The sequence below is a fragment of the Clinocottus analis genome, unplaced genomic scaffold (genome assembly GCF_023055335.1).
Source record: "Clinocottus analis isolate CAN_PGR_092001 unplaced genomic scaffold, fCliAna1.0.p SCAF_26, whole genome shotgun sequence".
Taxonomy (NCBI): Eukaryota; Metazoa; Chordata; class Actinopteri; order Perciformes; family Cottidae; genus Clinocottus; species Clinocottus analis.
Genome location: NW_027175998.1, coordinates 2,367,501 through 2,380,000, shown reverse-complemented (window position 1 = coordinate 2,380,000; position 12,500 = coordinate 2,367,501). Strand labels below are relative to the sequence as shown.

Genomic DNA, 12,500 nt, shown 5'->3' with positions numbered 1-12,500 from the left:
GAGCGGTGTGTGTGAGTGTGTCTGACAAAATTAGACATTGGCATCGTCTTTTTTTCCGTTTTTTCGTTTTGTTTGTCTAATTCCTCCGTCCTTTCTTTTAGGGATGTCCCGAAACCAAAGCGCAGAGCTCCTCCGAGGCCGAAGGAGAGGAAAGAGAAAGAGAGGGCACCAAAAAAGGAGAAAGATGTCGCAGAGATAAAGATAGAGGGCTCGGATAATATGGAGTGTTTGGAGGAAGAAGTAAAACTAGAGGAGGAACTGGTCGAGGACCCGGACGGACCCAGGAAGTAAGTGTGACCAATGGACTTGTAAACCGTGTGTGTGTGGGGCTGTGTGTCTGGTTACAAAGCAAAGTCCTTGAGTTTCCACATCAACCTAATTTTAATTTTTTTCCGTTTGTGTTAGGAGAGGCCGGCGGAAAAAAGACGATAAAACCCCGCGGCTGCCGAAGAGGAGGTGAGATTGAGGGGTTTTAATCCAAACTATATCATGCAGCTTTTTTTTAATTACTTTTTTATTTATTTTTTCAGCCGGAAAAAGATATAGTTTGACGTATTGAGCAATGAATGTTTGTGTGACACAGATGATAACTTTGAATAGTTGCTGAAAATGCATAAAAAGACCATATAACTGTTCATTTGTGGGAGGGGGAGGACTGTAATCATGGCTTTATGTTGCACTGGTGCTATCCTTAGCATAATCCCTCCCTCCCCCCCAAAAAGAAATTAATAAATGTGAGCCGCATTTATTATCCTCATCTGAGGAAGTACTGAGCTGAACCTGTTGTCAGCTGGCATGTGTCCTCGTGAACTTGAAACCTCAATTTATTTCCACTTCCATCACTCAGACTTTAGTATGTTGTCTCGGCACTGCGACCTTGCAATGACACGCGCTTCTCCCCACACAGGAAGAAGCCACCAGTGCAGTACGTGCGCTGTGAAATGGAAGGATGTGGGACGGTCCTGGCTCATCCTCGCTACCTGCAGGTCTGTCTCAGATGGATCACACCGAGCACTTTTTGACGTCACTCAAGCACACACACGGCGATCGGAGATCTATTCCCACCTTTTGCTGGAGATCAGTTTGATTTGCAAACACATAAATTATAGAGGAGGTAGAGCTTCTACTAACGGGTTATTTTCGTTGTAGATAAATCTGTCGATTGTTCTCTTAATTAGTAGTGCGGTCCATGAGAAAACAGACATATTGGTAGCTTCTCCAAATTGCTGGACACATAGTTCTGTTGATCAAGTAGTGATTTTAAAAAAATAAATCACTTTTACGGGTAAATATTAGCTTAGTATTTTTATCTGCGAAGATCCCAACATCAATTCTGATCAAATGTTTAATACAGAGAGATGCGATCGGCATATGTTCAGATACTCGCAATGCATATTTTCTTTGTGTATGTGCGTGTCTCCGTCGTGATCTGTGTTCATTTGGTTTCTTTGTTCCGCACACAGCACCACATAAAGTACCAGCACTTGCTCAAGAAGAAATATGTCTGCCCCCATCCGTCTTGCGGACGGCTTTTCCGACTACAGAAGCAGCTGCTGCGCCACGCAAAGCACCACACAGGTAGATAGAGCCCCAGCAGCAGCGTAACGCGCGGCTTTCATCTGCGTCTGAGCATTTCCTGCTATTGCCCATGATGCATTTCAAGGGAGAACGCGGCAATATTTCTCTGTTTTTGTTGCTTCTAGACCAAAGGGACTACATCTGTGAGTTCTGTGCCCGAGCCTTCAAGAGCTCCCACAACCTTGCTGTGCACCGCATGATCCACACCGGAGAGAAGCCCCTGCAGTGAGTACTTTTCATCTCACAATTGCATTGCTCGTTCGCTTTCTTTGCGAGATCTTTGCGGTTTTTTTTCTTCCCATAATGAACACATGCGGGTTTCCTTTGGATCTTTCGTCCTAGGTGCGAGATTTGTGGCTTTACGTGTCGCCAGAAGGCGTCCCTCAACTGGCACATGAAGAAGCACGACGCCGACGCCACCTACCAGTTTGCTTGCTCCATCTGTGGCAAGAAGTTCGAGAAGAAGGACTGCGTGGTGGCCCACAAGGCCAAGAGTCACCCCGAGGTGCTAATTGCCGAGGCTCTGGCAGCCAACGCCGGGGCCTTCATCACGACTCCTGCCTCTCTGCTGGAGCTGCAGGGAAACCCCATGCAAGCGGAGGTCGCCTGCCTGGATGTTAGCCAAATGGGGCAGGACGGGCAAGGGGACCAGCTGAGCCACGAGGGGCAGGCTGCTCAGCTGGGTCACATGACCCAACACGTGAGTCACCAGGTGGTTCTGCTGGGACAGGACCAGAGCCTCCATACCATGCAGGTGCCCGTGACGATTGCTTTGTCCCCGACTTCGCCGGCCGACAACCATCAGCAGACCCACCTCCAGCTCCAGATGCCCGTCCAGTTCGTGCAGGCTGCTCAGCAGTCCCAAATCCAACAGCTGACCCTCCACTCCAGCCAGGTGGTGACCCAGCATCAACCCCAGCTGCACCCTCTGCAGTCGTACTCCTCCCAGCAGCAGAGCCAGGGGCAGACGCAAATCCTTCAAATGACCTTCCAGCCGGTCAGTCAGTCTCAGACCCACATTCAGCAGATCCCCATTCTCTCAACCTCTCAGCAGCTCCAGGCGCTTCAGACCGCTGCCATGAGCTCCCCTCTCCTGTCCTCGTCCCAGCCTCAGGACCCGGCCTCCACCAACGGGGACAGCTTCATTCTGGACAATGCGGCGCTCTCGTCGTCCCCTCCGTCGGGAAGCTCCCTCGCGCAGACAGGAGTAATGGGTACGGATGCCGCGGTCTGGGAGCAGGCGGGACACGGGGGGGTTCTGTCGGACAGCGCCGAGAGGCTCGCGCAGCAGACCCTCATGTGAAAGACAACAGACCACCTGATAAACTGCATTGCAATGTTTGAGTTAACTGTAGGGTCACACATATTACAAACCGTTCACCCATAGTCATATTTGGTAGCTTTTTAGAATATCTGTATCAGGGAATGATGTCTATGTATGTGTGTGTGTGTGTGTGTGTGTGTGTGTGTGTGTGTGTAAGCTGTTGCCTTTGTACATAAGTCCTGTAAACTGAACTAGCCTTTTACGTGTTTAACAATGCAGAGGTTATGTTGCAAAGCTGTTGCCATCGTGCAATAAATGTGTAGCATACCTCTCAATAATCTACAGCACACACCTAGTGTGTGTTCCTAATGAAATAAACCTGCTCTATTTATATCCTAAATTCACACGAAACGCTTTTAGGAAGCTATATACCGACCCCACCCAAAGCACTTGTGGGATGAGAAAGTTTTGTTTCAATGAACAGGCAGCTATTTTTATTTGTATTTGTTTTTTCATTGAATGTCCAGGTCTACTGTAAAGCCTTTATTTAGCAAGGTTAAAAGAAAAACAGACATCTTCAGAGAAACATTTTAAAAACTGAAAAGACTCACACAAAGAAAGTTGTTTTACAGCTTTGTAAAAAGTCACAATATGCATATTTTAGTCATCTCGGCCGTGCCATGAAACTGGTTACTCGGCTAGTGGTTGACGTTAAAGGTGTAATGACCCACTTAATGTATATACTACTCACAAAAGGTCCTTGGCTGTTATAGGCAGCCAAACGGTGACCTTGAATGCTTTGTAGATCACACACGCGTGAACCCACAATATAACGGCAAGCACAGTCACCGAAATTACACTTATTTAAAAAGTGTACTGTAATTTGACGGGCAAACTTATGTGTAGAAAAATGTCGATACTAAACCTGCACCTCTTCTGGCTTGTGATTTTTAGGATGTGTGGTAAATCAAAATAAGGAGAGAAAACTGTTCATTTATAAAGATGAAAATAAACATCTTAACATTTGTCCAAAGTTGTGTTCACTGATGGTAATTAACACAAACCCGAGCACAAAATGTCCTAAACTGGGCCAATTCTAGGTTTAGCTGAAGGAAAACAAATGGAAGTTGTTTGCAGAATGTAACATAACTGTGTGTCTAAGTCATTAACTGGTCTTATACATGGGTAGTACACAATGTAAACAGTATATATACAAATATATATGCATACATACACACACACAGAACATTCCAGTACTATTGCTTTAACCACAGCACAGTAGAGTATAAGAGCTGAGGACGCATCAGGACATATTGAGCTGCTCTTTGCACCTCTGCGTGGCGTACTGCTTCATGGCTCGTTTAGGAGGAATCAAGGTGTTACTCAGTCCGACCTTCCTCCTCTTCACCTGCTGCCCTCCTGACTCCTCCTCCTCTTTTTGGTGATGGGATCCTCCGCCACGGGAGCCCCCCGCGCGGGACTCGGCCTGACCCGACCCCGGCCCTTCATCGCCGGCGGGCGCGTTACAGTCGACGAGAGTCTGGAGGTCGCTGTCGTGAGCGAACTTGCACTTGATCCCGAACCTGCAGCGTCCGTCCTTCCTATACGACACGCACACCTTCTTGCCGCCGATCTGCGAGGGCTTGGCCTGCATCGTGAGCGGGACGTGTTTCTGCAGGGCGCTCAGCTTTCGGTCCGCCTGCGCCTTGAAAGGATTGGCGAACACGCCGCTGTCCGAGGAGGTGTTCAGGGCGGGAGGAGGTAGCTTGTGGGAGGCGAGGGATCCCGAGGGAGGGGCGGGCATGCGGGCCGCGGAGGACGGCGGCTTTTGGGGTTGTGGTGGCGCAGAGGATAGCTGCAGGTCCCCGTCCTCTGGTTCGGATTCGCTAGACGCTGAACCAGACTCCAGCAAAAAGTTGCGGGTCTTTTTGACAGCCGACGCCTCGTCACGCAGCTCCCTAGCGGGACTTAACAGATACAAAAAAAGTGGATTAAAAAGGTGCAGAGAGAGACTGAGACTTTAACAAGCGTTAACTAAGTAGCGTACTAGCAGTCACACGTATCTGACAATCTGTGTGTGTTTTTATTTCTTAAAGAGAATTCTTACCCAACATCCTCTCCATCTCCATCTTCGTCGGACTCTGAGGACACCCCGTAGCCAACCAATGAGTTCATGGCTTAACCAACCGAAGCTAAGAAAGCTAACGCTAGCTGGTTAGCTTGGTCTCAGTACGAAAGCCCACTGATGCTGCTCCTTTTGTTAGCTAGAATCTCGCATTAAACAGTAGAATGCATTAAAATAATAACGCGGAGGAAAACTTCAACACTCCCATTTTCTCTTTAAACGAGCTAAACGTCAAATGTGAAGGTCTAACTTTAGCTGCTGCGATTTAGCTGCTGCTCGGTGTTTACATTCTCTCCGCCTGCAGTGACGCCTGCAGTACAGGCGTGGTAGTGCACCCTTAAACACTGACCAGGAACTAATGGGAAAGGAAATGAACTGTATTTGACATATTCAAACATGTATTATTTTTGTAATGCATTGCGGAATGTTGTTTTTTTTTTCAATAATTTAATTTCTTATGTTCGATAAATAAGTAGTGAAGTTGTATTTTTATAATTTTAATAATGGATTTGCCTCTACAGTCTGTAGCAGACCACAGCATATGCCATAATATATCCTAAGAGCCTAAATTATACTGTGTTTATGACAATATGTATATTCCAATATCCAGATTTGGCGGTTAAAGAACTCAACTACTAAGGTTAAAAATTGAGGCAGGATATTAAGGCAGGATGTTTTGATGACTTTTCACATATGAATGTCTTTAGTGTATTGTTATATGAACACCCCGTCAGTCCCCATGAAAACATTTGAACTGTGTGTGTGTGTGTGTGTGTGTGTGTGTGTGTGTGTGTGTGTGTGTGTGTGTGTGTGTGTGTGCTTAAAGTCCCCATGGGGTTCTTTTAAATGAGTCAACTAAGTAAGTGCATTCATACCGGCATTAAAACCGGTGTTGACAAAATCCAAGTGGTCCGGACAGTTGTCTTGTCAATCGCTGATATTAATAGCAAACATTTATGGGGGCTGCATTTCGGTCACCTTCTTCTTCTTCTTTTCTCAGTTTTAGGCGGCTGGCATCCAAAATAATGCATTACCGCCACCCACTGTCCTGACTTGTGAACCAGAAATATCCACTTATCCCACCCCCACCCCAAAAAAGGGGAAAAAAACACAAATTAAAAATAATAAAATTTAAAAAATAAAAATAAAATCATATATAAATAAATTAACATACGAAGGGAGCTCTGTTACCTCCAGTGCTCTAAATTCTTCCATTCAACCCTGTCTCCTTCAAATACTGCAGCACCTTTCCTGCCCCCAAGGTCATTGGGGGCTTGCTCTTCTGCCAGCCTCCTCTGCAACCTGCGTCGCTCACTTATGTATTTCTGGCAATGCCAAATGACATGCTCTGCTGTTTCTGCTGTCTTGCAGTGCTCGCATAGTCCCGTTGGGTGTTTATTTAATAATTGCATTGTTTTGTTCAGCCTTGTGTGCCTAATCCTTATTCTGGTCAACACACTTTCCTCTCCAGTGTTCATGCCCTCTCCATTTCATTCACCTGTTGCCTGCAGCAGGGCTTACTGACATGGCCTCCTGGCAGTCTAAATGGAACAAACTCATCAGTAATGCCATTTTGGTGACACCTGTTGTTTTTTGCTATGACAATTAAATATATATATATATATATATATATATATATATATATATATATATATATATATATATATATATATATATATATATAATCACCATTTAGTCTTTTTTTGGTACTTGCAGTTTCTGGTACACATGTTTTATTTTTCTATAGCGAGACCATATTATTAAACAGGTGAATAACAAGTACAAGTTCTGCATTTAAAATATGACTTACAGTATCAAACAGTCATTTACACTGGCTCCTGTGTATGTTGTAATCGTACTAGTGATGCAGGCCTCAGAAGTACTTTAGTGCCGTTTATTTGAACTACTTTGTATATTTTCGTGTAGGTGAATATACAACAATCCTACTTTGTAGACTGAGATTAAGTATGCAAAAGTCAAAAAAGTAAAAGAAGGACTTGATTTCCAATGTTTCCGGAGTGTAATCCAGGCAGCATCCTTCTTAAATTAAGACCATCCTTCTTCCTGCCACTTCCAGTAAATCAGATAAGCTCCTCATGAATATTAATGAGTCCATGAGCCCCGCCCCTCCGCCCCCGCTCGTCCCGTTAAATTCCTCGGGCCTGGCATCAAGTTCCCGGGGGGGGGAGAGAAGGGCGGAGAGTTGGCCGCCAACTCTGTAACATAAGTAACGGAGCAGCGAGAAGACACCAACTGGGAAGCTCGCTTTACCCGAACGAGAAGAGACGTGGAGTGAAACCATGACCGGGAATCCAGTGTTGCCGGGACGGCTCTTATAATAATAGGATGGCGTGTCGCTTCGCCTGCTACGAGTCCGGCTCCCAGTGCGTTCCCCGGTAGAAGCAGTTGAGAGGTGCGAGTCATGGCAGACAGGCGGACGAGAAGGGGGACCGGCTCTGAGCTGAGCCTGAGCCGGTCCACCATGACGCGGGCGACCGCCATAGCCGAGCAGCTGCGCTTCGAGTGCTCCTTCTTACTGGAACTTTATGTGAGTAGAGAGGAGCTCAATGTTTCCACTTGCTCCAACCTGCCAGCACACCTCTGTGTGTGTGTGTGTGTGTGTGTGTGTGTGTGTGTGTGTGTGTGTGTGTGTGTGTGTGTGTGTGTGTGTGTGTGTGTTAGAGGGGGTGTGGGGGGGCTGTTAAGGGAGAGTTGGCGCTAGGCCACGGTCAAATGGAAAATGTATAGTGTGTGTGTGTGTGTGTGTGTGTGTGTGTGTGTGTGTGTGTGTGTGTGTGTGTGTGTGTGTGTGTGTGTGAGTGTGTCAGTCTCATCTGTGCATGTCTGTAAGTTGCACACGTGCGACTGTGTTTGAAGAAGTACACGGACAAGGAACGATGAAAGGGATGCGTGCAAAAGAAAGATAAGTGAGTGTGTGTGTGTGTGTGTGTGTGTATAAAGAGAAAGAAAGGATGTCTGGGACAGTGGGGGGTAGGAATGCAGGGAAGGGAGGGGGACTCTGTTGGAATGACAGGAGTGGGTGTTTTTTCTTCTCTCTTCTCTGGCACAAACTCCTTGGACACGTGGCCTCCATCTCCTTCCCTTTCGCCCGAAGGTGCGAGCTACTGGTTATTAAAACTTTCTTGGTGTCCTGCCAGTTCGCCTCCTCGATCCTTTCCTTTCTTGTGCAGAGGGAGCGCCCTGGCACGTGACGTCACGTCATCCTCCTCACTCCCTAGGTTTGACCCCTTTCCGTTCCTCGATCCTTCCCGTCCTCCCTGATTGCTCATCTTTTTTCTTACACAGGTTTTTTTTCTTCCCCCCCCCCCCCCCCCCCCCCCCCGCATCACCGACTTGGCGGAGCGTTGCCTTTTTGAAAATACCACTGCACACCCTCGAGTGTAATTTGGCAACGGACGCATTCCGGCGAAGGTGCCGCAAGGCCATTGGATATGTCGTAGCCTGTCGTGTACAGACAATGATGCGTGCACTTGAGGCCTCCTGGCTTTGGCAGGGATGAACTGTCCCTCGTCTATTTACTGGGCGAGGGGGAAAAACCCTAATTTGCATCTGTTTGCTTTCTCTTCAGTCATTTTCAGCGTCTACCCCATTATAGTGATTTACGAGAAAAGTATCTCTGGCCCCGGCATCACTTCCCGGGGTATCCGTAGACGGCCTGAGTCACATTTCCTCGGCCTTCTAAGCAGTATCCATTGACCCCGCCTCCCTTCTCTAGTGTACGGGTCACATGAGGCCGCTATGTCACACTGGTTCTAACTTGCATGCAGAGGCCTCAAGGGTTCACAACTCACTTGGGTACTAAAAGCCGATGCCAGCTACAGTCTCGCCTGCAAAGTGGCCCGTCAACAACTTGTATATTCATTTTCAGTCGTTCAGCTAGGCTAATCACCTAGCTGGCTTCTAGCTTCATCGATCTACGGGGTCGATCTTCTCCGCTAACTCTCGGCAAGAAAGTGGATACTATTTCCCAAAATGTCAAACCTACTTGTTAGTATTTCAATAATTTTGTGTTTCTGATGTTGACTTTTACATGAACGTCGTGCTGTTTAATGCTTTTTTGTGCACCGTATTCTCCTTGCTTCTCAGTTATTTAACATTTTTAACCTTTTACCTGTTGGCTTGATAAAATCTGACTGAAATCAGAGCTGAACAATAATTCCTCTTTAAAGAAAGACCTTTTACCGCGTTGGTTATATGTAGTTCTCCATGGCAATAAGATGATATATATATATATATATATATATATATATTGGTATTGCATGATGAGGAGCTTCGTGTAGACTTCATGTAAGAAGTGGACATAGTCACATTGAAGCCTCCAGTTCCGTGTCACCATCTTGGATTTCTGCAACCAGTCAACAGGAAGTGACCATATTTGGACCGAAGAGCAGCGACGTAAAGATGCCATATAAGATGCTTTAGTCGTGGCACTGGCATAGTCTCTTTTATGGTCTATGTGACTCTAAATGGACCATAATTTACTAAATGGACGTCATGCTGTACTGAAGAAGACTTGAAACTAGAGATTGAGACATAAACTCACGTTTATAATGTTTACTGAGGGAACACATCAAGAGAAAGGTAGTTATTTCCTCATAGACTTCTCGACAACCAGAGGATTTGCCCCCTGGTGGTCATTCGAGAGAATGCAAGTTTTTAAGACTATTCAACATTGGCTTCACTTGGAAGAACCAGAGGTTGCCGCCGGGTGTTGCCTCATAGATCTTTGATAGAGGGCCAAGTTGTTCCAAGGTGACGTCAGCGTAGTTAGTATTTGATAGAAAGCATATTTTTCCACTTTCCTTTCCAACGAGGCTCCTCTTCTTCCTTTTCTGCACGAAAGCCTTCCCAAATCTCACTGCTGTTCCTAATTTCCCACCTCGTTTTGTTTTTCCCTACCTTCTCACCATTTCCCTCAAGACAAAGAAGGAGAGTATCGCCGCAGATATTGCGGACGGCCGTCTGGTGTCCGTACCTCCTCCCTCCACCCAGCTGGACACCAGCGACACGCTCTGGCGTCTCCACTCTGCTCTCCTCCAGTGCCGCGGCTTGCTGGAGAGCGCCATCGCCAGGGAGGACGAGCATCTGGGAGGCGGGAAGAAGGGCGACTACGAGAACCAGAGGAAGATGGTGAAGGACCGGCTGACGTTTCTTCTAAACGTCATCGGGGAGCCCCTCAAAGCTGCCGGCGGCAGCGTGGCCACCCCGACGCCCTACATGCAGGGCTTAGAGGTAGGCGCTGATGTTATGATGATGGAAGTTCTTAAGGGAAATTAAGGTGATTTACCCCCCAACCCGCTTTTTTTTCCTTTCTTGTTGGCAGTCAGGCGTTTCGACCGGTCTGTTCGAGCTGAAGCTTTGGGTGTACCGGATCTTCAAGGAGGTGGACTACTGGGCCAAGACGGCCATCACCACTTTGCAAGCGCTGCCCCCCGCCAAAGAGCGACCGATGCGGACAACAAGAGTCCGGAGTGTGAGAAGCGCCCGGCGATGAGATGGGACAAGTGGGGGGGGGGAGGGACATATGTGGTGTGTGGGGAGGAAGAGAGAAAGAGACGTGTGAGACGCAGGGAGATGAGTGGGCGGGTTTGAACAGACGCCTCAGCCAGAGAGGGAGCAGAAGATAATATTCCATGTTCATCGTGGCTCATACCAACGTCTGTCTGGAGCGGGTTCACTGGACGTACGGCCCACCAGTCTAACACGACTTTATATTTATTGTTTAGCTTTGAAGATGAAATCTAACGACGCACAAAGAGTTTTCTTCTTTCTTTATTATTTTGTCGTGGAGGAAACGCAATGTCATTAACTGCTACATTAACTGCACGCGGTTGTTTTTTTCTCACCCGCTAATGTCAACAACATGTTGTGGTTTCCCCACCGCCACCACACACAGACACACACACATTCACACGCGCATTGTTATTTAAGATATACTGCCAGCGCAGCCGCCTGGAGGACGCAGCCAGCCAGAGGCGCGTTGGGATGGAAATGAGAGCATTTGAATTCACGCCGTGCAGCGGTGACCCGGTTGGTCGTGACTGCCGCGGCTGTAAATCATTCCACGCCGGTCGTTACCTGGAGAGGCTCCGAGTGCAGGAGGGACAACACGTGTGTGGCAGCGCCCTCCAGTGGCCACACCGACACATTCATTCTTTCTTTCTTTCTTTTCCTCCAGTAAGGCTTCTGTCAAATTTATTATCCTCTGTTCTTACAGTTAAAAAAAGGGATTCAGGAAGTGCGACTGATGGGTCGAGCGAGTGGGCACATAAGCGAGGAGCGTCGTGGAAATACGGCGCAGATAAGTAGAAATCTGCAGTCTTCCATGATTGCAGAACACTTTTATACAAAATATATATTTTATTTATTTATCAAACTGATTTATAAATGTTTGAAACAACAGAAAACAAGTAAGAAGTTTACTAGAATTCATGTAGTGAACTGGAAACATGCTAGATTTCACTGTTTATTGATTAAGATTGACAATATTTTGATATAAATAAATAAAAAAAGAAATACTTTATTTTATAAAGATATATTTATACAAACACACATGTATAATGTACACAGTGACATGATACTTCTTTAATAAGGTCAAGATTAATGTCCACCATCACAGTGTTCAATATGAGCACATCCCATTCAGAATGGGTCTGAGTTCACCTCCAATGGTTGTGTTTGTTTAATGATCCCTGATCTGTCCGTTGGGCGCTTGAGGCTCGGCGTGCAGTAATCGACTTACGGTTGACAAGCTAACCTGCAGTAGATTGGTTTAATTGTGCTCCGGCGACAGAGTAACTCTGTGTTGCTACTTAAAAGTTGCATCAGCCGCAGACTCCGATCGTTAATGATTCATGTTGCTTCGGGCTAAGAATAAGCAAAAGATACTGTAACCGAGATTGAATTCTACATGTAGAAGTCTTGCATGTAACCAATGAGATCCAGGACCATGTGGTGCAGAAAGAAGAAAAAAAATACATATAGACATCCAGAGGACATATTTTACAGTGTTTTAAATGTTGAGGACGTGGGGACCATTTGTTACTTTGTTTAACTTACTGGCTGCAGATCTGATTGAGTTCACTGTATTTTAGTAGCTGTAGGTTGATAAACTGTTGGTGCACTGGGAGTATTAGAGCGGTACTGCATCTGAAACATGAACGTTGCTACTTCACAGATGTAAACCCTGAGCAAAGGAGAGCTACTGTTCATGTTGTTCATGCACTGAATGAAGACTCGTCTCCATTATGCAGCACAAATGCATCCGTAACATCTAATGAAGCTTCGGAGTGCAGCACTTTTTTGTTGTTGTTGTTGTCATGTACTGTAAATGCAATGTGTAAATACATGTATTGCACTTACTGTCCTGTGTGTGTGTGCGTGTGTGCTTTTGTTCGTTCAATTCTGGCCAAAAAGTTAAATAAGAAAAAATGATGAATCATGTTGCGTCAGGAGAAGATAGAATATGAAGCAGGAAGTATGGACTAGGTGGTTATAGTATGTGGCAGCATC

At 46.3% G+C, this 12,500-nt stretch overlaps 3 protein-coding genes across 4 annotated transcripts in view; 2 read left to right on the top strand and 1 right to left on the bottom strand.

Moving 5' to 3' along the window:
- Positions 1-3,869, top strand: part of zfp91 (ZFP91 zinc finger protein, atypical E3 ubiquitin ligase) — a 6,577-nt gene extending 2,708 nt beyond the window's left edge. The window contains exons 6-12 of one of the 2 annotated variants that reach the window (XM_068592082.1): positions 1-5; positions 102-287; positions 406-456; positions 908-986; positions 1,464-1,578; positions 1,704-1,803; positions 1,921-3,869. The exon at positions 1-5 is cut by the window's left edge and continues 88 nt beyond it. In XM_068592082.1, the coding sequence (XP_068448183.1) occupies positions 1-5; positions 102-287; positions 406-456; positions 908-986; positions 1,464-1,578; positions 1,704-1,803; positions 1,921-2,881 (1,497 nt within the window). In that variant the 3' untranslated portion in view covers positions 2,882-3,869. Of the gene's footprint in view, positions 12-101; positions 288-405; positions 457-907; positions 987-1,463; positions 1,579-1,703; positions 1,804-1,920 lie in introns of both variants that reach the window. The other variant, XM_068592081.1, reaches the window with a different exon arrangement.
- si:ch211-113e8.11 (uncharacterized) lies at positions 3,059-5,251 on the bottom strand. The gene is made up of 2 exons (XM_068592083.1): positions 4,950-5,251; positions 3,059-4,809 (listed from the first exon to the last, which is right to left on the bottom strand). The coding sequence occupies exons 1-2, from the start codon at positions 5,015-5,017 to the stop codon at positions 4,146-4,148; spliced, it is 732 nt and encodes a 243-aa protein (XP_068448184.1). The 5' UTR covers positions 5,018-5,251; the 3' UTR covers positions 3,059-4,145.
- Positions 5,252-7,176: 1,925 nt separating this feature from the next.
- The window catches only part of LOC137794882 (uncharacterized), a 5,454-nt gene continuing 130 nt past the window's right edge, over positions 7,177-12,500 (top strand). Inside the window, exons 1-3 of the mRNA XM_068591988.1 lie at positions 7,177-7,515; positions 9,909-10,220; positions 10,312-12,500. The exon at positions 10,312-12,500 is cut by the window's right edge and continues 130 nt beyond it. Coding sequence (XP_068448089.1) covers positions 7,390-7,515; positions 9,909-10,220; positions 10,312-10,482 — 609 coding nt within the window. The 5' untranslated portion in view covers positions 7,177-7,389 and the 3' untranslated portion in view covers positions 10,483-12,500. The remainder of the gene's footprint in view (positions 7,516-9,908; positions 10,221-10,311) is intronic.